This window comes from Folsomia candida, unplaced genomic scaffold, assembly GCF_002217175.1.
Source record: "Folsomia candida strain VU population unplaced genomic scaffold, ASM221717v1 Fcan01_Sc001, whole genome shotgun sequence".
Taxonomy (NCBI): Eukaryota; Metazoa; Arthropoda; class Collembola; order Entomobryomorpha; family Isotomidae; genus Folsomia; species Folsomia candida.
The window spans coordinates 18,128,364-18,151,508 of NW_019091193.1; the positions used below are offsets into that span (position 1 = coordinate 18,128,364).

Sequence of the window (23,145 nt, forward strand, 5' to 3'; positions counted from 1 at the left end):
AGACTTCTAATTTGCAGCTAATACAAAATGGATTGATTTCGTTTTGGTGGCAATAAATTCCCAAGTTTGTGCTTTACAATTGCCATGTTGCATAAATTCCATAATAAATCTCAGAGAAAAGTATTGAACTGAAACATGATATGAGTCCATGTTTCAGTTCAATACTTTTCTCTGAGATTTATTATGGAATTTATGCAACATGGCAATTGTAAAGCACAAACTTGGGAATTTATTGCCACCAAAACGAAATCAATCCATTTTGTATTAGCTGCAAATTAGAAGTTTTAGTCGAAATTTTTCTCCTTTTCTGGTTCGCGATGCCCCGTTTGGAGAGTGGGAACGGTCACTCTCAAAACCCAAAGCAACTTTTTACATGCAACTGCCTGCATTGTTTACATGAAAATCAGCTGCTCTCTTCGCCCCGCCCCCCCTCATTAGCAAAAAATCTCTCGGCACACAAGGAGACGCAACCGTCGTCTCTGTCTTTTAGTTATGAGATTTTTTCAACGTATATGCCTTCTTAAGTCCTCGCAATCAAGTATAAAATACTGATGATTTGGTACGATGCATGGACCATAACTTCAATTTCAGGTCATGCTTTGACTTGCATCGGCCACCGGAAACTTGAATTATTTCAATTTATTTATTTACAATAATGTTGAATGTGGCGTGGGAAAATTGCATCTGAGTCGGAAAACCCCAAATTGATAACATTTAATTTTTTCACAAGTGCTTTTTGCTTTAATCAATTAATATATACTTTACACAGGTACAACGTCCAATATTTACATGTAGCTAGATTTTTTATAGGTTTCAACTTGTTCTGCAAGTTTAAACCACAAATTGTGGTGAGAATAAGTTTGCACGCGTAATTTATTCAAGTATCACAGCTATGTACATACATACTTCTATACTAACTGGTAACTGGAACTGGGAGACAGCTAATCGTAGAATCTTAAAACAAGGACCGACCTCACTTACTTATCATGAAAGAACCAAACTAATGCATGATGAAGTAGCATGCTAATTTCAATACTAATACCATTTAGCAGTGATAGCTGAAGATCGTCGGAGCTTTGTTGCAGCCATTTCTTGAAGATTAAATTGCATTAAAGTAAACCAGCTACAGGACACAATTTTCATAAGATGGAGCTTACCCAGACAAACAACGCCAACAAAACTGAAATGGATCAGAAGGAGGAAGAGTGCCTGCGTACGGTGTACAAAATGATGGAAGGTAATAAAATATATGCATGATCTGAAAAATATATAGATATATGTATCAAACATAATACAACAATCAGAAAATTTGTAGATGACTTTGCTTTGAAACCCATGAGAAAACATTACACTGATTCCTTCATGCTAATGTCCATTCGTTCGTACCAGTATGATGTCATGAGCGTTTTTCGAGTGGTATTAATGAGTATTGCCTAATTATTGAGTAGATTAATTTTATGCACATTTTTTCCATTTACATCTTTCTTTACTCTGATTTCAACAGATAAAATATCTGCACCTATACTCCACAGAAGTGTATCCTGACCTATTCTCATGCGTGAACTTGACAAAGTTGAAACCAGTTTTAGACAAACAAATATTCCAATTTGTAAAAACTTTTCGTGATGATTCTCCTGGAATAATAATGCTCAAAATAAGTATGTCACAATTTATATATGTAATAACTGAAAATTCTGATTTGATTATATTTAATAACAAATACTTTTGTCTGATCTTAAACTAATAAGGACGTTGGAAACCTAGTGAAGTCTCCCCGGATGAATTGATTGCTGTCGGAGTTGCTTACATTTACCACCTGGCAATGACGTCATTAAGTGCTCAAAAAAATGGTGTTATCGTCATTGTGGATACAAGTGGCTTTGGTTTTGGTCATGCCCGACAAATTTCGTACGATCTTACAAAAAAAATAATGCACTGCCTCACTTTTGCATCCCCAATACGCATCCTTGGTTATGTTGCCATAAACAGTCACATGCTGTTTGAGAAGATGTACAATGTCATGAAATTCGTAATACCGGAGAATGCTCGGAAAGATGTGAGTCACGAACGAAATTTTATAATTATTTAATCTGCATGACTAATAAGCAAATAAAATAAGTATTAAAATGTGTGGCTAAATGCAGATTCACATTGTGAAGACCGACCTCTCACCACTGTATAAAATGGTTCCTTCCAAGGAACTGCTGCCCGTCTGTTTGGGAGGAGAGGTGCCTGACGACCTAGGATTTCTTGAAGGTATTGAAGAAGCAGTCATGAAGGACCCCTCTCTTCAGAATTTAATCGCTGAGGTGCAGAAAGAGTGTAAAGTGAAAAAGACAAGTCGCTAACTCGATGCATGAATGACACTAGAATTCATATTCCATTGTATGCAGCAGCTTAGGATTAGTGTTATGTTGTGTATAGTATGCACATTTGATTTATTCATCAAACTCTCATCATCATCCTTATCATTCATCAAATTGCAATGAATGATAACTACAAAACAAAATATTTTGAGTCTTTGTTTGATACAATTGTAAAATCCCATAAAACTTGCCACGAATGCATCTTTTTTTGAAAAACAATATTGCCCAATTTATTATAGTAAATACCCAGTTTATGGAAGTATGTGTAACATGTAGTACTGTGATAATATACGGAAACAGTATATACACATTATTTAGTGTGTGCATTTAATGTGTCAACTGTCAATACTTATTTAAGATGAGAATAAGTAAACTGATAATACTACTAATTACAATTAAGTTACTGCCAAACTGAGCTAATAAATTTCACACAAAGTATAATTAATCTCACGAAATCAATGCTTCTTTTACATTCTTTAAATTGAAATTCACCTACCATAATAATGAATCGCACACACTATTTTTATCCACACTACTACATATGTACTTCTAAGGGCGATGATACACAATTATAGTATTCCTCATGTTGTTTCAGTAGAAAATAGGTATTATATGATTTTATGTGATCATTAAAATCAAAAAACCAAATTGAAATTGATTATTGTCTTTTTCACATTCGGCAATGAGGCGAACACTTGATTAGTTGTCATATCCTTCATTAAGTTATACATGATACGGGATATACATATGTAAATATTCCAATATTATAACTTTTTCTTACATTAAGAAATCACATCTTGTCTTTATAATAATAATTAGCAGATTAGGATTGCTTGCATTCGGTCGGAAATCCGAGTACATCCATAGTCACCGTATGGGACAGTGGTGACCTTCGGCCGTCCCCACCTTTGCTAGAAGATGACGCTTTGAGAGTGACACTCACTGAAGGGCGACTAGGCGGGTTGGGGAGAGCAGGATGATGCTGTGGTGGCCTCTTATTCGATTCCTTATTTTCTTCTGATTCCTCCGTGCCAGAAATAATGCATTCTCCAACGGGTCTCAAGGTCGCCTTATGAGTGACTTTGCATGGCGACGATAAAACTGGAAGTGCACTGTTGAGAAGCACGCTAGTTGTGGAACGGTTGTGCTTCAAATGGGATCGGACTAGATGGCCGGCTGCTAATGCGGCCAGTAGTGAAAGTTCTCCTGCGACAACGGTACCACAAATGATCCTGGCTAATAATGCTATTTAAAAGAATAAGAGTAAATTACTAAAACTTGTATTCTTTATAGATAGATACAAAATTAAACGTGACTAGTTAATAAAGACCTACCAGCTTGGTGCCCTGGTTGCCCTTCAATAGTTCCTTTTACACCAAGCATTTCTAAGCATGCAGATTGAGGTCCAAGAATTGTTCCACCTCCAATAGTTCCCACCTCTATTGACGGCATGGAGCATGAAATGTATAGATCTTCACTATTTTCGCCATAAGGCTCCAGTAAAGTGATACAATTACTGCTGGCTACATTTTGAGCTGGATCCTGCAGTTCAAATTATTTTAAATTTTACAATCATAAATGAGCTAGCTGATGAATCCTAGTGTAGGAATTTTATGGAGGGACTCGACTTATAAATTACCTGTCCAGTAGCTATAAATATAGCGGTCACAATATTTGCAGCATGGGCATTAAACCCACCGATGGCACCTGCCATGGCTGAGCCTACCAAGTTTTTGGCTATGTGCACTTCAACTAGTGCGTTAACCGTGGTCTTCAATACGTCCTTTACAATTTTGGCAGGCACAATGGATTCAGCTATTACAGATTTTCCCCTTCCTTCGAATAACGGAACAAAACTTCATTAAGTATCGCATAATTAATTTCAAAGGTCTATTTCATTACCTTCAATCCAGTTAATAGCTGCCGATTTTTTGTCAGTGCAAAAATTTCCACTAAGAGATATCACGTCCATATCTGGAAACACGTCTTGAAGTCGCTTCAAAGCTATTTCAGTTCCTTTCGACACCATGTTCATACCCATTGCATCGCCCGTCTTGGCTGTAAAATACAATTAAATGGTTAATATCATGCATATTTATGTCTCTAGTTCATGATGATGGGGTTCAATACATTAATTACAATCATGAACATTATTGGTGATAAACAGGGGAAATATGTCAGATATCAACTTGGGTATCATAAGTTAGTGCCGGTATTCGTTTGCATTAGTTCAGTTCAGAGAGGTTTCCGGTAAATAAAATGAGAGCTTACCCACGAAACGAGCGAAAAGGAATCGTCCAGCAATCTGATAACACAATAAATTAAGTCATAATTACACATGGATTTTTTTCCACATTGTACTTTTGAATTTAAAAAAACTTTTTTATTTACCCGACATTGGATCTTTTCCAATCTTGCAAATCGACTTGTAGAATCAAATGCTTTTTTAATAGATTCAAAATTTTCAGTCACTTCCAACCACTGCATAGCATCACCAGCTTGCATTCCAGTAGGAAATCGGACAACTGGACCTCTACTCATACCATCACTAACCACCCGACTACTGACGCCGCTATCCAAAAGAGCTCGACATCCTCGATTTGTGCTAGCGACTAAGCACCCTTCGGTTGTAGCCATTGGGACGTGATACATGTTACCATCAAGTTTCAAGGGCCCAGCTACACCCACCGGTAATGGAACATACCCAATCACATTTTCACAACACGCCCCCATCACGGCCGAATAGTCATAGTTTTGATATGGAAGATTTTGCAGGGACGTGGAAGAATTTAGGGTGTCTGCAAGCAATTTTCTCCTAAGAAATTCAAAGAAACAATTACTCCAAATGTATTTACTTCATTCAATTTGACTGTTCTATCAATCTTATTGCTTGCCAAAATAAACAGTGTTTTTTCTACCTGATCTGTACACCACGTTCCAAGTCATCTACAGCTTTCTCTAACTGGTACGCTGGAATGTGTTTGGCTCGTACAAGCGCTTTTATCTCATCGTCGGTTAATGCTTTTGCACCTTTCTCTGAAGTGTAAATCTCCAAGCACGTTTTTACGTCCCGTGGGGGTGGTTGAAAGGAGGATGCGCCTTTAACATGGCTTGGTTGCTTGTGGTGACGGTGTTGGTGATGACCCCCAGAAAGCCTATCCGATTTTTGAATGCAGCTGCTCACATCCTCCTCAGAATCTCCGACCGTGAACTTGATCTTGGACAAGTTCGAAGACAGTGAGTGATCATGATCGGACTCATGACGAGGGCGGTGAGTTGCCACACTGTCCCCGATGTCCTGCTCTGCATCAAAGTACGTCTCAGGGGATGAAGCTGGGGATGAGGGTGACCCCTCACGTATCGGCGAAGCTGAGGTGTAGGAGGATGCCATGTCTCTCTTTTTCGGCTAATACGTTTTACTTACTCTGCAATCCAAAATAAAGTAAATTAGTATTAAACGTAGAAATAAATATTAGTTATCCTTAAATTAAGTATAGTTGGAGCGAATCAACTTGCCAATATTGAACCTTTCTCAAACTTGCTACTTTTAAAGCTTATATTAAAAAACAGGTTATTCTCATATTCATTATCCTTCCTTCTCATTCACCATTTTCTATGAAACAAGTTTCTAATTAGTCATGAACATGAACTATGAACTTGAACAGCACCAACTAAATGGATTGATTGAATTTACTAGATGCAGCAAAATCTTGTGTAGAGTAGACACTCTCAACAAAAAGATAATAATTTAGAATTTGTCTATAAATCAAGATTAAAAATTGCCATATTCCTGTGCACGAAAATTTGTCATTCATTTGCACGTATTGCTCGTTAAAATAGTTATTAATGCATGTAAAACAGATGGACCACAGTTGTATTGTTGTATATAGTGGGCAAAGGAAAATATTGTTAAACTATAAAAGAACAAATTTAATTAACCTTAAATTAAATTTATTACCGTCGTCAGTTCCAATAATCCTACCTCCAACGTTAACACCACTTCACGTCACACTTCCATAGCTCTGTATAGAGTCGACTTACAGTTAACTGACATATTTCACAGCTTCGTAAAAAAGAAGACAGGTTTTTTTTTCTTCCGGAATTTACAGATTTACGTCTACTAGTGAAAAAATCAAAGTCTATGCATTGTCTTTATTCGACTACGTCTCCTGTTTCTGTATGTCAAACTATGAAGTTAATATTGATTAACTTATATTTGAAGAGATCAGATATGCAGGCACCCAAGACAGATGCCGGATGGGCTATTATTATTGCTGACTTTGCTGAGCTAGCTAACATAAATATGTATGCATTGTTTGATTAATATTCCCACGAGAAATGTGCAGTGTTGTGGCTTATTCGGAACTTTGCCTCATCGTCAGTCCATTACTTTTTGTGTATAAAGGTTTAAACAAATAGACAGCATCATCACAAATTATTCGTCACCTTATTTGTTCACGTGCTACATAAATGTTCAATAATGGTCAACGTGGCGTATACCCATATATTTTTAATTTAACCTTTCTTCGGTGTATACTGGCACTTCTTGGAAGTAAGCTAACGTATGTACTAGAAGAAATGTCCCTGCTAACTAAAATGGCAAACACATCAATACATCAACTTGACGCGATGCACATTTTAATGAAATTTTGTGACTCGTTTAAATATTTGCTTCCTATAGAAAGAGTCGTGTATAAATTCGGCTCGAGTAGTGCATGCATATGTATTACGATAATGATTCATGCCCTGATTGCTTATTCAGCAAAATAGAATGCAATATTATTGTAAACCTGACAAGACGAATTGTGTTTTAATATAATACTACATGTACAGATACTGAACAATAAATAGACCATTAAACATTACCATTAGCTAGAATCAAGTAGGACCATAGCCACCACGACAGCAAAACCATTGCATTGCTCGTTCTTAATAACACTTTGCACTTGTGTCTTGTTGTGTGTCGCACAATTTAATACACACAAAGAATTAAATCAATGGATGATGACGATGATAAGAAAGACATGAAGCCTCGAGGAACAGGATGTGGTTGCCAACCTGCAGAAAATGAATCAAAGACCTTCGTTTGGTGGGTCTAATTTTTGGCATATAGACATCCTAACTTCCTATTATGCTCTACTCTGTTCCCTATTTTCTATACACCGAGAAAGCTTGTGATAGGAGACGAATGAGCGCAAAAGACATGACGTAATACAGATCACAACCAGAGGCAACCCACTGCAAATCCTGGCTAGGATTGAAACTCCACCCAACCGACCGACCGACTTTCTCCGGTTTTGCTACGTATTATACACCTGGGAATGCACGTGACTCATGCAACACTAGGATAAGGAACATCATTTTACTTACTTGAGAAAAATTAGAAAAAAAAGATTCGCTGGTGAAAGGTTAAGGTGATGAAATTAAATGCCTGGCTTACTGCAACCCACTGTCAAGTTTCACGATTCACTTGGAGACTCCAAGTTGGAGTGTATTAAATAAATTTTAAATAATATTCACAACAATCACAACTCATGACTCGAGTCAAATGTAGCAATGCGTTTCTTAAAACAATTCACACCCATCTAAATAGGATAAACTGTACAAGATTATATCCACTTCTGGAGCAAACAAGAGTGTGACTACTTGTTTAATGACATATTGTAGGGTACTTTTAGTATAAAAATTAGGAATGCCACATGCCACTTAAAAAACTTGAATGTTCAAAGTGCATGCAGAATTTTCAGAGGAATGCCTACCTGACACCAAAAGGATATGCATAACACGAAACACGATGGAGGTTGACAACTTTACATACAGTGTTGTATTTATTATTATAACCAGAATATAGATAACTACCTTCAATATCTGGAAAACCCCAGGTAACTATCGTCAGATTCACCCAAAGGTTACCTGCATGGGCATTCACGTGCGTAACAAGTCTCGCCTGAAAATGTACCCACAGATGCTACATTATTTACTATACATCTATGCTACAAAAGTAGATCATGTATAACAGCAATTAAATTATTATCTCAATACATTTACAATGAACTAAACAAACCAAATGTAAAAGTTTTAGCCATATTCATAGATCTAACTAAATGTTTTGATTCGATTCCACATCAAGAACTTATAAGGAAACTAATATATAATTTTAAATTAGAGCCATGGTATATCACAATAATTAATGAACTATTTCGCAATCGGTTATTTAGGATTAATAATGACAGAAAATACCACGTAATGCGGAGAGGCTTATGCCAGGGCTCGGGACTTGCTTCATTATTATATAGTTGTTATTCAAATGACGTCACAAAAAACCTATTATGTAACACCTTATTGTATTCTGATGACATGGTTATATATAAATCTGGCACTGATATAGATTTGTTAAAAAAAGAACTAACCAATGAACTCGTGAAAGTAAATGAATGGTGCAAAGAAAACGGAGTAAATATGAACTTTGATAAAACCAAATTTATGATATTTAAAAAACCATGTGACAAAACGTGTGATAAAATAAGTAGCATTAAACTAAATGATGACATTGAAATTGAAAGGGTTGTTAGCTTTAAGTACCTTGGTGTTATTTTAGATCCTCACATGTCCTTTAATTTACACTATGACCATGTTGTAAAAAAAGTAGCAAGTAATCTCAAATTTATGTACGGTATAAGACGCAACCTTAATGACCATGTGATGAGAATAATGCTAAACGCGTATGTACACTCAGCAATAGACTATGCATTAGAAATCTGGGCAGTCCAACCACAACAGAAATTGAAATCACTGCAAAACAAAATCGACAGATTCCTAATCGGTTATTTCTATCCGATAATTGTAAGGAAAAGTAAGAAAAAAGGAAGAATTAAACTAAATAATATTGATGCGAATGTAATCAGAGCGAAATGCAAATTCCTGACTGTCTCTGAAAGACGCGACTTTGTTACATTAAAGGGTGCATATAAAGACTACAAAAGAAACAAGCTATCTTTATCACAAAGAACAATAACAAATTGTAAACCCTTAATAGCCAGCCATAATGTAAAAGCTGAAATTTACAAGAAATCAATAGATCATAGAACCAAAATATTATGGAATGATCTACCGAGATCACTCAATATCTCCGAAATGAACGACACTACTTTTAAAGAAGAAATAATGGAAATCATTGTACAGAAAAGAACTGAAGAATTTTTATACTATTAACTAGTTAGCAATAATTAGTAATATAGAATAGTTAAATATATGGTATATGACCAGTGTGTCACCAGTGGTAGACCATTGTTGTTGTACTTGTACGATAAATGCAATGAATTGGGAAAGACACAGTAATAAAGATATACATACATACATACATACATACATACAAATATTGACTTGCACATAGAATAGGGCACTAGAAAAAACTATTTTTAATCCCCTATTCTAGAGAATAGGCACTGGAATAGATTATTTACAAAAGTTTTTTTTGTATTCTGTAAAACCAATTAAAAACCGAATTTCCATTTTACCTTGCACAGGTCTTAAATTTTATACAAAATGGGTCTTAAAACAAAATGGGTCTTAAATTTTATACAAAATCGGTTTCATCACACTCGTAAATCGGTTTTTGATTTTTATTACGAAAATCTACGGAGCTACGATTGACCATATTTTGCATTTGATGCATTTGATGCATATTTGATGCATCAAATGCTTTTGATGCATTCATTTGATGCATTTGATGCATGCTTTGAATATTTGATGCAATCCATATTTGATGTATTTGCATTTGATGCAGAATTAATTGTCCTAAAATATTTTTTTAAATATTGTTTAATTTTTGTCATATTACTAAAAGATAATACAGTGATATGGTAATTCTACCGTCAACCGTAGTATATTGAATGTACTATATTCATTGAACATGTAAAGTTGATCTAAAATCGATTTTGCGAAATCGGAAAAATCGGAAACCGGTTTTTTAAATCTTCTGATTTTTGATAGGCATGTTAAGTAAGTTATAGGCATAGGTAAGTTATATTCCCGTCCATAATGTTATACTTTGTCATATATTACAATAACTTTTTCCCGGCATCATGTAATTACCGTAATTTTATTTCTCGATAAATCATTTGATATTTGAGAAAAACATGAAACTAGACAAGAACTTGTTTTGATTTATTTTTTAAGTTGCACTACAGAATTTTGAAAGTTCAAATTAGAATTTTTATCATTTACGTTGCCGTACATGGGGAACTGACTGAACATTTATTAAGTTCCTTACTAAACTAACGTAATAAATAGCTACTTAAAGGCAAAGCGTTTTTTAAATATCTCACTCAGCCAATAAAATCATATTTACTTCTTTCGCTAATGTTTAATCAATACTCTGCATTTATGATAACATTTGTTATAAAATCTAACACAAAGCCCGCAATGATAAAATTGATAAAAATCTATAGTTTTTATTAAAGGCAATACATTGATAAAATATTACTAGTAGATACCCTTACAATTAGTCGGCTTGAAAAATCAAAATTGATAAAATTGGGAAGTTAGGTACTAAAATTTAGTTTCAGTACTTTCATTTGGTTGGTATTGATTGCATTGCCTGTAGATTATGTACCAACATGCATATAAAATACGTATAGTTATTACTTCAGTCATCAGTATGCAAAAAATTGTTAATTTCATCAAACCTCTATAAAAATGAAATATTTTTTATCCATATGCATTGTAGCCCTAGTTTCGAGTACATATAAGATATGTCACCAAATTCAGAGAGTATTCAAGGTTGCTTGACACCTTATCAAAAATATCAGAAATAATAATTAAATTAAAAATAAGGCATCAAAAATAATAATCACCAGCTGTAAAAGTCCTGTCCATGCAAATGCCATAATCAAAAGAAATAGTTGTGCAACAATGCATGAGGTCCAAGCAAAATTATATAGTGTTTTTACAGTCGCATTCTTATATGGAACGTTGCAATTAAATGTGCACGTGTGTACTGCGTGCTACGCTAATGCAAAAGTTAAATTTCAAGATACTCTACTTTTGGCACATGTGGTATTACAATACAAAATATAAGTACATGCTTGATTAAACATCTCAAACTTACACTGGTTTTCCTAGTTTTTTAGGCACGGAGATCGTTCTCCTCTCTATGATTTTCCCAACAATGAAATCAACATTACAGAGAAATGGCCCAGAGGATTTGGTCAAATTACCCAAGTTAGTCATGCTATGTTGCAAAAATAATAAAAACTTATGCGCAAATATTTTATTTTTAAGAAAGTTTGCCAATTTCCCAATGTTATTAGGCAGGAAAAATGCAAGCGTTTCAGCTGGGCCAATTTTTGCGCAACCGATATTTCTCTCTTGTTGGTGACCGCTACCATCCTGATGATATTTACATGCTGACATCAGACTACGACAGGACCATCGTTACTGCTTTGTTAGTTCTTTCCGGATTGTATCCAGCTAAGGAAAGGTGGCATTCATCAATTGATTGGGATCCGGTCCCATTGCGAACAATTCCTCATGAAATTGACAACGTAAACATATTGCCAACTGTTCTTGAACGTAATGAATGATGCATGTCAGTTTAAGATCATTTTAAATTAGATCATCGCATTCACGGCCAAGTGCCCAAAGTATGAGCATCAACTAGATTGTTACAGATACCATGGGACTGGAAGAATGCTAGACGCCAACTATACCAAATTTTATGCTTATCTCTCAAATCACACTGGGATTCCTCTCCATGAGTTGAATTTTGAAAAAGTTAACGACGTTTTTGACACTTTATATGTTCAAGTACGTTTCCACATCTTTCCTCTATCCTATTCTTACATCCTGGAACTATGGAATGGCATCTTCCTCAAAATTTACATATTTATTTAGGATGTACACAAATTGGGAGTCCCAAAGTGGGCAAAACAGCATGCTTATGAGGGTCAAGAACATTATCTTATGAGAAAAATCTCTGAATACACTTTCTCTTCATTAACATACAATGAAATTGCAATGAATCTAAGGGGAGGACCTGTAATGCGAGAAATAATGCGAAACTTTGAGGCACATACCCAGCAGCAGCATTCATCGCACAACCGTATTTCAAAATTCAAACTACGACTTTATTCTGGCCATGATTCCACAATCGCGACAATTTTGCAAGTATTTGGCGTTTACAATCATCAACTCGTTCCTTACACTGGAACGGTCTTAATAGAACTTTACAAAAGGAGCTACAAAACTGATGAACCCTCGTGTCCTCAAATTCCCGATCCTTTCAGCGACATGTATTTCATTAAGGTACACATTAATTTTCTCTGTTATATTTACATATGTAAATCATTTATACTTTCTAAATATGAGGAAATGTGAAAATATGTAAATTGCAGTTTTTCTACAAAAACTGTACCACACAAAATTTGTTATATGAGATACCGCTTCCTGACTGTCGCGATATTACGGAATCATCAGATATTAATTTTAGACCGAGTTGCAGCATCAAAAAATTGCGACAAGTAATGCGATCTGTTCTGCAAGGGGATTGGTACCAACAGTGCAAATACAAGAGTAATTGCTGTGGATCATGTGCAAGTTTCAAAAAAAGTGGTTCCGATTTTTCAAAATTTGAATATGAGTCCAGCGTTTCTGCAACCATGCAATGGTTGAGAGCATGCCTTTAATTTATTTATGGTAACAAATTTTAGTTTTTGACCGTTTGTAATAAAAAATTCAATTGGTTTCAAATTGAAGATACAGATGTACGTTTTATTTTAATGTGACTATGCATGTCACATGTGACACGTATCACGCAATCTACTAACCGCACGTAGCATCCAGTTTTGACATGCAATAAATTGAACAATACAGCACATTAATCACTCGTTGTTAATCCGTGTAGTCATAATCATGTGTACATATGTACATGTACATGCGATTAACACGAGGACGAGGTTAAAGATGGGTTAAAACAGCCTACTAGTATATACAAATACTTACACCATGGTACATGACAAGCCATAACCGACATTTTAGGATGTATAATCGGTGAATCCTTAGTATAATCGGTGAATGAATTGGAAATCATACATTTATGAAATATAATTCGAGTTTATGATTTTATAATTAAGAACTTTATTGTGCACAGTGGGGTAGAGGGGAAATGGATTACCAAAACGAAAAATCCATCCAATCCAAAACCCATTTGGATTTATCCAATCCATCCAATCCATTTTTAGTTTTGTCCAAAAAAATCCATCCAATCCAAAATCCATTTGGATTTATCCAATCCATCCAATCCATTCGAAATTTTATAACAAAAATATCCAATCCAATCCACAACTTTTAAACCATTAAAAATTCAATCCACACAAAAAATCTATATTATCCACCACTACTTTTAAATTAAACCAATATAATCCAGTTTTAAAACATTGATATAATATTTACAAAATCAGCAAAACTATATTTAAAACAATGACTACCATCATATACATACCTATTGTTAAATTTCGGTATATTTTTAATACAACAGAACTAGTTTATACAACCGCCAATCGACAGGTAAAAACTAAATAGTGAATTTGACCCTCCTTTCACTGACCAAACAAGCAATACACTCGCTTGCTTTAAGTTAAAAATATAAGTAAATAAATACAATAATTTTTCCACAACTAAAAATTCATCCAATCCAATCCAGTTCTCCGATTATCCAACCCAATCCATATCCATGGATTGGATTGGATTCCAAATGGATTGGATAATATGGATATCCATTTCACCTCCTACAGTGGGGCCATTTCATGTGAGCAAAAAATGTCTTTGGTTCAATTCATCCTTATTCTCTCTTTTCAGCTTTGTCATTTAGCATACTTTACTATAAATAATTGTTTTTGAGGCGTGCCGTTTTCAGCCAATGAGTTTATTTGCTTTCAGAATTCAATTCCATTCATGTTAAGCCTAATTACTGACGAATTGAATGAAATTTATTGTCGTTGCACATCCATGGACAGTAGTATCCTGTAGACCACATTATTAGGCTGATTTAATTCCTCTGCATCTGCACACATATGTACATTACGACTATCATTTACTTCATGTCACATCACTTGAAATCTATTTCGAACCATTTTAAAGTTGGTTAAGTTCATCTTGCTCTAATACGCTGTGAACCAAGTGATTTTACCACAATACAGTAGTTGTCACGTGTAAAAGTACAAATATATCTAATCGTAGGGTTTGTGAGCAACTAACCTCACCAATGACCGCCGTGACATTGGCAGTAACGTCTCAAGAACACAAACAGGACAAATACAACTTTATAATCCGATTTAAACTGTTTCAGGTATATTCATGTACATATGCATAGGAAGCCAATTTTTTCATGAAGAACTAGCTCAAACTGGAGATTCCCAACAACACGTAAATATTACGCTCTTATACACAGTGTATATGAATATTATACACTTTCCACTGTATATTTGCTAGCTCGGCCCGGGACGAGCGAGAAGCCAAATTGTGTTTTACTTTTATCCACGTTTATCGTTGAGGATTCTATAATTCTTATTCCACTGGATCACGTACGCACGGTGCATCCGCATTCGGGCATATTACTACATCAGAAGATAGAAAAGGAAAATGTCGAATAATAATAATACCAGCACGAGCACAACCATTCCTCCAGTTACTCCAGACACAGCTGTAGAACAACCACAACAGAGTCCCAGCAGTAAGGATACTGTTGCACATCAGGTGTTGAAATCTGCGCCTGGACTTGAACACGTCTTTTACGCCGAGGAGGGGAGTCGACCCAGGTGCAACACTTTAGAAATTCATCCAGACGAGGCGACAGGGAGAAAAAGCCCCGTTGTTGGTGGGAGGATCAGGACGACCAGTTGCAACGTCGCAGGACTGCAAAGTCCCACTAATATGACCGGCTTGAAATCTCATGATGGGGGAAGAGCCATGACCCATTGGAGCTGCAAGGGCAAGGGTCTAGCTGTCTTTACGTCCGGAGGCGATTCACAAGGTTTGAATTACTTCGAGTGTTTCACAGAATTTTAGAAATTTTTACAGAAATGTCTGATTGGTGATTTTTGTTGTACAGGTATGAACGCTGCTGTCCGAGCTGTGATTCGTGTTGGAATTTACCTTGGTACGCCTCATTATCCATATCTAACATTACTATTATTCTGTTTCGGCCTTGGTGACGAGTATGTCATTTCATTACATTTATCTAGGATGCAGAGTTTACTTTATTCGTGAGGGTTATCAGGGAATGGTAGATGGAGAAAAGTATATCCAAGAGGCGACCTGGGGCTCGGTGTCTTCGATTATTCACAAGGTAAACTTTTTAGTTGTATGGAGATTATTAAGGGATTTGCATTATTATTACAATCTGCCAACTTCCAGGGAGGGACGATTATCGGATCCGCACGTTGCAAAGATTTTCGGGAAAGGGCTGGGCGTTTAAAGGCCGCAAAGAATTTAGTGAATGTGGGAATCACAAACTTGGTGGTTATCGGCGGGGACGGGTCTCTTACTGGGGCAAATCTTTTCCGTCAAGAGTGGGGTGAGTATGTAAGAAGTTGTCATTCGCTTACTTATTTAATTTCACTTTATTGTACATCTCGTCGGCTTCACGCCATCCATTCATTATACACAATTAAAATGCATAAACTTAGAATCCGAACAAAATTACTTAACTTTCTGTTCGTTTATTTTCTCGACGTAGGTTCATTACTTGCGGAATTGGTTGAAACGAAGCAAATCACTCAAGAGCAGAAAGAAACGTGCAAACACTTGCATATTGTGGGGATGGTCGGTTCAATTGACAATGATTTTTGCGGAACGGACATGACTATTGGTAAAGCATTATTACCAATTAATTGAAACACATGTTATGTATTTTACAAGTATTCATGATAATGAAATTATTTCAATTCCAAAAGGAACGGATTCTGCTTTGCACAGGTATGTACATATATACTAGTATTATTATTTTCTATCAAATTTGATAATACTTTGTTACAGTAAATATTCTTTCCACACAGAATCATAGACTGTGTCGATGCTATTGTGTCAACGTACGTATATAATCACATTTTATATTATTAATATTCGCTGATATATCTGTAGAAATGATAACTAACAATTCCTTGAATGTTTCAGGGCGATGAGTCACCAACGAACGTTTATTTTGGAAGTTATGGGCCGTCACTGTGGGTAAGCTAATGACAACATTGTCATTTACTTAAATTCAGTAAGACCTGTAAGTTTATGGTATGATGTGCCACTATCGTAAGATATTTGGCTGTCATCGCTGCAAGTGTCACGGAAGCAGACTTTGTTTTCGTGCCTGAAGACCCTCCTCCAGTGGACTGGCAAACCAAGTTGTGTGTAAAACTAGAACAGGCAAGCCGCAGAAATAATTTGCAAAGGGATTGTTGAGATTTTCTGTTTCTGCATCTCTTAAAATTTAACAAGGTGGTGTCTTGAATGTTCCCTGAATTAAGTGTTTTGCAAATGTTTTTGCATGACTCAGTAATATACAAAAGTGCATAACGTGGGTATTTCGAATAACTAACACTTTTTGCTCGAATTTTCTAATCATTAGTTATCTTGGTCTGGTCGGTGCATTGGCAACGGAAGCCGATTTCGTGTTTATACCCGAATGGCCCCCAGAAAAAGACTGGCCGACAAAACTCTGCACGAAACTTACCCAGGCAATTAACATGTTTTCTGTTCGCTATTAACTTCCTGCTGACACCTTGTAAATATGATTATGTAATAACTCTAAAGTCATTATTTCTAATTTTACTTGAACACCTAAAGGAAAGAGAGCAAGGGCAGCGACTGAACATTATAATTGTAGCAGAAGGGGCAGTAGATCGCGAAGGAAAGGCAATCACAGCAGAAGATGTCAGGAAAGTGGTAGTCGACAGACTCAACCAAGATGCAAGAATAACAGTTTTGGGCCATGTTCAGAGAGGAGGGTCTCCATCCGGATTTGACCGCGTTCTTGTAAATCCCATGTTTACCATATTTTTCACAATATATCCTTACTATTACTACGAATAACATACGTTTTTCTTCAGGGATGTCGTATGGGTGCTGAGGCTGTAATGGCATTAATGGATGCAACCCCTGGTATGTGTATCAAATAAGTTCATAAATAATTAACATGATCCGTTTAAATAAGGCTAACAATTTTATTTGATACGAAATTCGTTGTTTTTACCTCATAGAGTCTGAACCTTGCGTTGTATCACTAGACGGAAATCAAGCTGTCAGAGTAGGTTAAAGTTTGATGTGGACATCTTTTGAATCGACTCATAGACGTGATTACAGATTTACATAACAGACCTCTGACATTCCTAATAATATGTAGGTCCCCCTGATGGCTTGTGTTGAAAAGACACAGGAAGTCGCGAAAGCAATGGCTGACAAACAATGGGAAAAGGCTGTGCAGCTTAGGGGAAGGTGTGGATGCATGCGTTAAATTTTTACATCGAATATTCACAATGAAATACGATATGAGTTATAACCCTTATTTCGTTATTTCCTATTTCTGTAGGAGTTTTCAAAGAAATCTAGAAACATTTAAGATGTTGACTCGCTTACGTCCACCAAAAGGTGTACTGGATGCTGAAGGACATGGCGTGGTAATTTTTTTTTTACAATACTCGATTTTTGGGTTTGACCTGAGTGTTTGGGAGTTATAATATACATATAGATATTCATCGCAGCAACTGTGATTGAAGTTTTTTTTACTTAACAAGCCATCGACTAATCTTATTTTTGTATTTCCTTGTGCACACTTTATGATAATTCGTCTGGAAATTCATCAGGGACAATTAAACAAGGTATTTAATTTGGGGAGGAATTTTAAATTGTCCTCAATGCTGCTAGTCGGTTTTTGGATCATCAATATGAATGTATTGCTCCTCTCTCTGCAGTGTTTAGAGTATTTGCTTTAAAAATTGTATTTTTTAATCGCTGAAAGTAAAGTAGTTGCGGAGTACGATTAATTAACAAGAGTTTTACTTTAGTCTTATGTCTCTAGTTTTACTTTAATGTATTCTGGTGGTGGCTATTAATACAAAAAGTTGCAATGCAAGAGTAAAGAAATAGTTAAGCAACACTTTGCATACTTTACTTGTTGCCATCAATTGTTGTATTAAATGTATTTATAAAATTCTGCAATAGGGTGGATTTACGTTGGCTGTAATGCACGTGGGTGGTAAGTGGAAGAATTTTAAGTAAATCTACGGATTATGTACGATAACTATTTCTAAAACCACTATCGTTTGCTATATTGTTTGACAGCACCATGCTGTGGCATGAACTCGGCCGTGAGATCCTTTGTGAGAAATTGCATATACAGAGGAGATACAGTTCTCGGGTAAGTTACCATTTACTATACGGAACTATTTGCTCGATGTGCGATAAGTTAATTTATTTGATATGTATTAATTGTTTTATTGTTAGAATTCATGATGGGGTTATGGGGCTTGTGGAAGGAAGAATAAAAGAAATGCATTGGAGTGATGTTACTGGGTGGGTAGCTCAAGGTGAGCATGTCTCCTAAAACTTGGTGCAATTATTATAAATGCATAAAACATATTTAGTATAAAGAATTATTTAGTGTGTGCATTTATTTTACAACTCGTTATTTGAGCAGTAGTAAACATTTTATTGCAAAGGTGGTGCTCTACTTGGAACTAATCGGACCCTTCCAAAACCCGAAACTATTCCCTTAATTGCTGAGCAGTTGAAGAAGAATAAGATTAATGGCCTTCTAATTATTGGGGGATTTGAAGGTGAGTGTTGAGGCCTTCAAATGGAGAGTATTTGTATTATTAATTATTTATAAAGCTATCATTAATTATTGATTCATTTTAACAATTGTCTGCAGCCTTTCAGACAATTCTCTCGTTTGCTGAAAGTCGGGGCTTGTTCCCAGCCTTTCAGGTCAGTCAATATTTGCACAAAATGCATAAATGTAATTTGATTTGATATCCCTCATCGTGATTATTTATTTCAGATCCCAATTGCATGCATACCAGCAACTATCAGTGAGTTTTTTTATACTAATCGTCTCATTTGCCAAACATAATAAAAATTAATGTTTTTTATATTAGGTAATAATGTCCCTGGTAAGTGTGGAAGTTAGTTATTTAAGAATTAGGATAACGAAGGGCTTAATTCTTACGTGCAAGAGTCCCTGTTTACTTTTCAATTCCTGTAATTTCATGTTTGTATTTAGGAACGGACTTCTCACTAGGATGTGATACAGCTCTTAATGAGATTACGGAGATTTGTGACAGGTAAGATTATTGTTTTCATCTGTTACTCAAAATGGTTCAAAACAATTTCAGAAAGTGAACTTACCGCAAGTATCCAACGTATGTGTTATGGTTTGGTGGATGTTGGGGAGGGGGAGGCGTGGCAATTATCGCTGACAACTGTAGAACAACGGAGAGATTCTTGATAGCAGGGCTCGCAGCACGTACTGTATTGTTTTCTGGAATTAAATTCGTACTATTTACGATATGAGTAACTTTTGATCATTTTGGGACAGTTTTTTTTTCTTAAGATGCTCCTTCCTGCTTTTGTTGTTTTGAAAAGGTCGACTACATTTTGCACAGTCAAACTTAGGATGTTTTGCAATGTGTTTTTGGTATGAGTCAGAGTTATTTGTATAAAACTTGCACGTTGGGCATGAGAGTCTTGATTTTTTATTATGAAAGTCCCTTAAGTGTTTTGTCAAATTGTTCTGAGTTGAAAAAGATGTGTCACAAAAACTGCACTTTAACGTTTCAAACTGACGAGCTCTGTGTGCATTAACTTTAGGTGTTTTTTTTGTTGGATGTAATTTTTCCTGCATAAGTTTTGTAATATCCTCCCTGGTACACTGGATGTTATAAAAATTTGTCGTGGTTATTTTAAGTCCCTTGAACAAATCACTTAGTTTTTCATTCACAACTATGCTAAAAATGTCTGTTTTCCACAAACTCTTCACTGTTGCTTTTAAAGTTGGCAAATCAATAAGATGCTGAGCATACTTTGCTACTTCTGTGTTTTGACTTCGTGGAGATAAACCTAGGTATTTACTACTGTCCTTTCTATACTGTTTTTTCATAACCCGTGACATCAAAAACAAGTAACATTCTGAAGCGTTCGTACAGGTATTATTAGCAATTACTTCACGAAACTCAGTTTCAAAAAGTCGGAGAAGTCGGAACGTGGTATTCCGTCTTTCTGTGTAAATTAGTTGTTCTCCATCCACTTTTTTATATGTATCACAGTAATCAATTCCATAACCACGAATCCCTGTGACGGACGATAATTTTAAACTCAAGTTTAACGGGTCTGTTAGATCGAGAAAAACTTGAACACGATAACCATTACAGACACTAAAAAAATATGTATCTTCGTCATACAAACTGCCGTCCGAGTCACTTTCACTATTTTGCACAACTATTTCTGTTTTGGACTTGGGTCCAGGTTTTATTTTAATTACTCTCTTGTCGTAGTTGCTAATGTCAGACAGTTCCATTTTAAAACTCATTTTGTAATTTTTCAACTCCTCCGTCCTCACATGATGCAGAGTTTGGTGCCTACCACTAACTACCCTCTACGTAACTTCGACAACCTGGTGTACTAGCCGTAGCAGAACAGAATGAGACACGATTGATCTTGGTTGGGAGTAATGTGATGAATCATGCTTAATGTACACCATTTCGTATATTTGTTGTTTTTTCAGAATAAGACAATCAGCTCAAGGAACAAAGCGGAGAGTCTTCATTATTGAAACGTAATTCCTCCACAACTAATTTCGCATGCTTTCATCGGTGATTCGATGAGCCCTTCAGTTCCACTGGTTTATGTCTCAATTAAAATTGATTTTTTGTTTCAACCTATATTGTAGGATGGGTGGGTACTGTGGATATCTTGCCACTTTAGCTGGACTTGCCGGGGGAGCCGATGCTGCTTATATTTTTGAAGGTAAATAAATACATAACTTTTAATTTTCATGTCATTACACTTTGAAGTAATACATAGATTCGTAATCGCAAATATGGTTATTCATACAGAACCGGCTAGAATCGACGATCTAGTTATCGACGTGAAGCATATGGCCAGCAAAATGGACACTGGTGGAATTTCTAGAGGCCTAATTTTAAGGTTGATATAAAATTATTGTTGTTATCATGTACAAGATACATCGAATGCTAAATATCAAATAACATGCAGAAATGAGTTGGCCAACGAAAACTACGATACCAATTTTGTCACTCGTCTTTACTCTGAGGAAGGAAGGGACTATTTTACAACCAGAGTGAATATTTTAGGTCATATGCAGCAAGGTTAGTATTTATTCTTCAGCATTTGTTTTCACGTTGTGCGGTTCTTGCTCTAAATTAATTGTATTTTAATTTTTGCGTGCAACCAGGAGGATCGCCAACCCCGTTTGACCGCAACATGGGAACCAAGATGGCAGCTAAAGTTGTTGATTGGTTTATTGATAAATTGATGGGAGGAGATAAAAACTACCATGGGCCCCACACTGCTGTAATGCTAGGAGTCGTTCGTCGTCAATATAAGTTTACACCGGTCCAAGAATTAAAATTATATACAGGTATATCACAAATTTATGTATACATATGTACCTACTTAGATTCGTGATTTTGTTTTTGAACAAATTTATAGCCATGTTTGTTTTTTCAGACTTTCAGCATCGAATTCCGCAACAACAATGGTGGCTTAAACTTAGACCGTTGCTCAGAATTTTAGCCAAGCACGAGTCCACTTATATCGAAGAGGGTATGACGATGACAACAGAAGATCATATAGCAAATATTGAAGCTATCGCATAGATGATCCGCCGAGAATGTCAATGTTGGTGAGCTCTGTCCCATATTCAAGTTTTAATATTTTTCTTGGGATATTTGAATCACAAAGCCATAGTCTTGCATCATAGAAATAGTGGAGGACATAAATACATAATTCTATTCCTACATTATATTATATATATAGAACCAGGCATAGTAAAATTCGTTGGAATATAATTATGGGAATATCTATAGTGTGGATTGATTGTGGAAAATTGGCATCATGTAGTTAGATTGATTCCAAGTTATTCATGGAGCGATTTCACAAATTAATTGTTCTAAATATGTCCATGTTTTAAAATGCAAATAAATATGTATGAAATTAATAACTTTAAAAGTCAAGTCACTGTCTGCGTTGATGATTGGTTTTCTTGTACAGCTCATAGATTTCATTGATTTCCATTTGAAGCATTTCATGCTACGTGTAAAATAAGTCATAAAATGTTTATGTATCTTCCATGATCTATCTTGTAGTTGAGTCCGCGTAGGTCGTTTTATCATTTTGCTCAAAGACTCATGGTCCTCCAAAGAATGATGGAAATTGGTTTCCAAAAGTTAGCAGAGATCTCATAACCTGAAATAGTTTATTTCCTCCATAATTTTAGTTGGAAGATCTCATACAACGTCCGACGCTTTGTAAATTCATCGTGTGTGGTCAGTCCAAATGTCTTTGGGTTTTGAGTGCAAGTGTTGCGTGATGAAAGTTTCACCCTTCACCCTTTCCTCGTCGTCTTCGGCTTAGAAATTGGGTAGGTAGGTGCAGTAGTGAAACATTTCAATCAGAGCGGAGTACGAAGAAGCCTGAAAAAGATAGCGTATTTTTACGACAGAATACCCAGTGTTTTTTTACACATTCAGCTTTCACTCTTGGTGGATTGAAG

At 35.8% G+C, this 23,145-nt stretch overlaps 3 protein-coding genes across 11 annotated transcripts; 2 read left to right on the forward strand and 1 right to left on the reverse strand.

Moving 5' to 3' along the window:
• The first annotated feature begins 528 nt into the window (after window positions 1-528).
• LOC110848905 (alpha-tocopherol transfer protein) lies at window positions 529-2,807 on the forward strand. The gene is made up of 5 exons (XM_022096259.2): window positions 529-1,237; window positions 1,316-1,416; window positions 1,505-1,658; window positions 1,749-2,056; window positions 2,145-2,807. Exons 1-5 carry the CDS (start codon window positions 1,147-1,149, stop codon window positions 2,346-2,348), a joined length of 858 nt encoding a protein of 285 aa, XP_021951951.1. The 5' UTR covers window positions 529-1,146; the 3' UTR covers window positions 2,349-2,807.
• On the reverse strand, window positions 2,576-19,892 carry LOC110848874 (3-hydroxy-3-methylglutaryl-coenzyme A reductase). Of its 6 annotated transcripts, none has more exons than XM_035846297.1 (8): window positions 19,761-19,892; window positions 5,285-5,791; window positions 4,758-5,181; window positions 4,638-4,671; window positions 4,269-4,424; window positions 4,006-4,202; window positions 3,701-3,908; window positions 2,576-3,611 (listed from the first exon to the last, which is right to left on the reverse strand). In XM_035846297.1, exons 2-8 carry the CDS (start codon window positions 5,755-5,757, stop codon window positions 3,190-3,192), a joined length of 1,914 nt encoding a protein of 637 aa, XP_035702190.1. In that variant the 5' UTR covers window positions 5,758-5,791; window positions 19,761-19,892; the 3' UTR covers window positions 2,576-3,189. The 6 variants fall into 6 exon arrangements, with proteins under 6 accessions (XP_035702190.1, XP_021951931.1, XP_021951908.1 ...); XM_022096239.2 differs by lacking the exon at window positions 19,761-19,892 and adding an exon at window positions 7,737-8,007; XM_022096216.2 differs by lacking the exon at window positions 19,761-19,892 and adding an exon at window positions 7,233-7,523.
• LOC110850757 (ATP-dependent 6-phosphofructokinase) lies at window positions 14,418-22,606 on the forward strand. 4 transcript variants are annotated; one of them, XM_022098312.2, is made up of 30 exons: window positions 14,418-14,789; window positions 14,856-15,396; window positions 15,475-15,522; window positions 15,608-15,711; window positions 15,780-15,939; window positions 16,102-16,233; window positions 16,319-16,340; window positions 16,421-16,453; window positions 16,539-16,592; window positions 16,984-17,092; window positions 17,202-17,390; window positions 17,465-17,516; window positions 17,615-17,661; window positions 17,758-17,849; window positions 17,944-18,031; window positions 18,218-18,232; window positions 18,576-18,609; window positions 18,696-18,771; window positions 18,858-18,940; window positions 19,073-19,189; window positions 19,285-19,340; window positions 19,414-19,444; window positions 19,511-19,525; window positions 19,636-19,696; window positions 21,136-21,186; window positions 21,301-21,377; window positions 21,467-21,557; window positions 21,627-21,739; window positions 21,826-22,011; window positions 22,101-22,606. In XM_022098312.2, exons 2-30 carry the CDS (start codon window positions 15,006-15,008, stop codon window positions 22,247-22,249), a joined length of 2,676 nt encoding a protein of 891 aa, XP_021954004.1. In that variant the 5' UTR covers window positions 14,418-14,789; window positions 14,856-15,005; the 3' UTR covers window positions 22,250-22,606. The 4 variants fall into 4 exon arrangements, with proteins under 4 accessions (XP_021954004.1, XP_021953997.1, XP_021954013.1 ...); XM_022098305.2 differs by lacking the exon at window positions 16,984-17,092 and adding an exon at window positions 16,673-16,781 and having other exon boundaries at window positions 14,421-14,789; XM_022098321.2 differs by lacking the exon at window positions 18,218-18,232 and having other exon boundaries at window positions 14,425-14,789.
• The last annotated feature ends 539 nt before the right edge of the window (window positions 22,607-23,145 follow it).

Excerpts from the sequence above, each read along its gene's own strand:
- LOC110848874 (XM_035846297.1), bottom strand. The coding sequence starts at position 5,757 with ATGGCATCCTCCTACACCTCAGCTTCGCCGATACGTGAGGGGTCACCC. Across the intron at positions 5,182-5,284 it reads GAACGTGGTGTACAGATCAG|GAGAAAATTGCTTGCAGACA; the intron begins GTAGAAAAAACA and ends TGAATTTCTTAG. Across the intron at positions 3,909-4,005 it reads TATTTATAGCTACTGGACAG|GATCCAGCTCAAAATGTAGC; the intron begins GTAATTTATAAG and ends TTTGAACTGCAG.
- LOC110850757 (XM_022098312.2), top strand. The coding sequence starts at position 15,006 with ATGTCGAATAATAATAATACCAGCACGAGCACAACCATTCCTCCAGTT. Across the intron at positions 15,712-15,779 it reads TGTCTTCGATTATTCACAAG|GGAGGGACGATTATCGGATC; the intron begins GTAAACTTTTTA and ends GCCAACTTCCAG. Across the intron at positions 17,391-17,464 it reads CCGGATTTGACCGCGTTCTT|GGATGTCGTATGGGTGCTGA; the intron begins GTAAATCCCATG and ends GTTTTTCTTCAG.
- LOC110848905 (XM_022096259.2), top strand. The coding sequence starts at position 1,147 with ATGGAGCTTACCCAGACAAACAACGCCAACAAAACTGAAATGGATCAG. Across the intron at positions 1,238-1,315 it reads GGTGTACAAAATGATGGAAG|ATGACTTTGCTTTGAAACCC; the intron begins GTAATAAAATAT and ends GAAAATTTGTAG. Across the intron at positions 1,417-1,504 it reads TCATGAGCGTTTTTCGAGTG|ATAAAATATCTGCACCTATA; the intron begins GTATTAATGAGT and ends TGATTTCAACAG.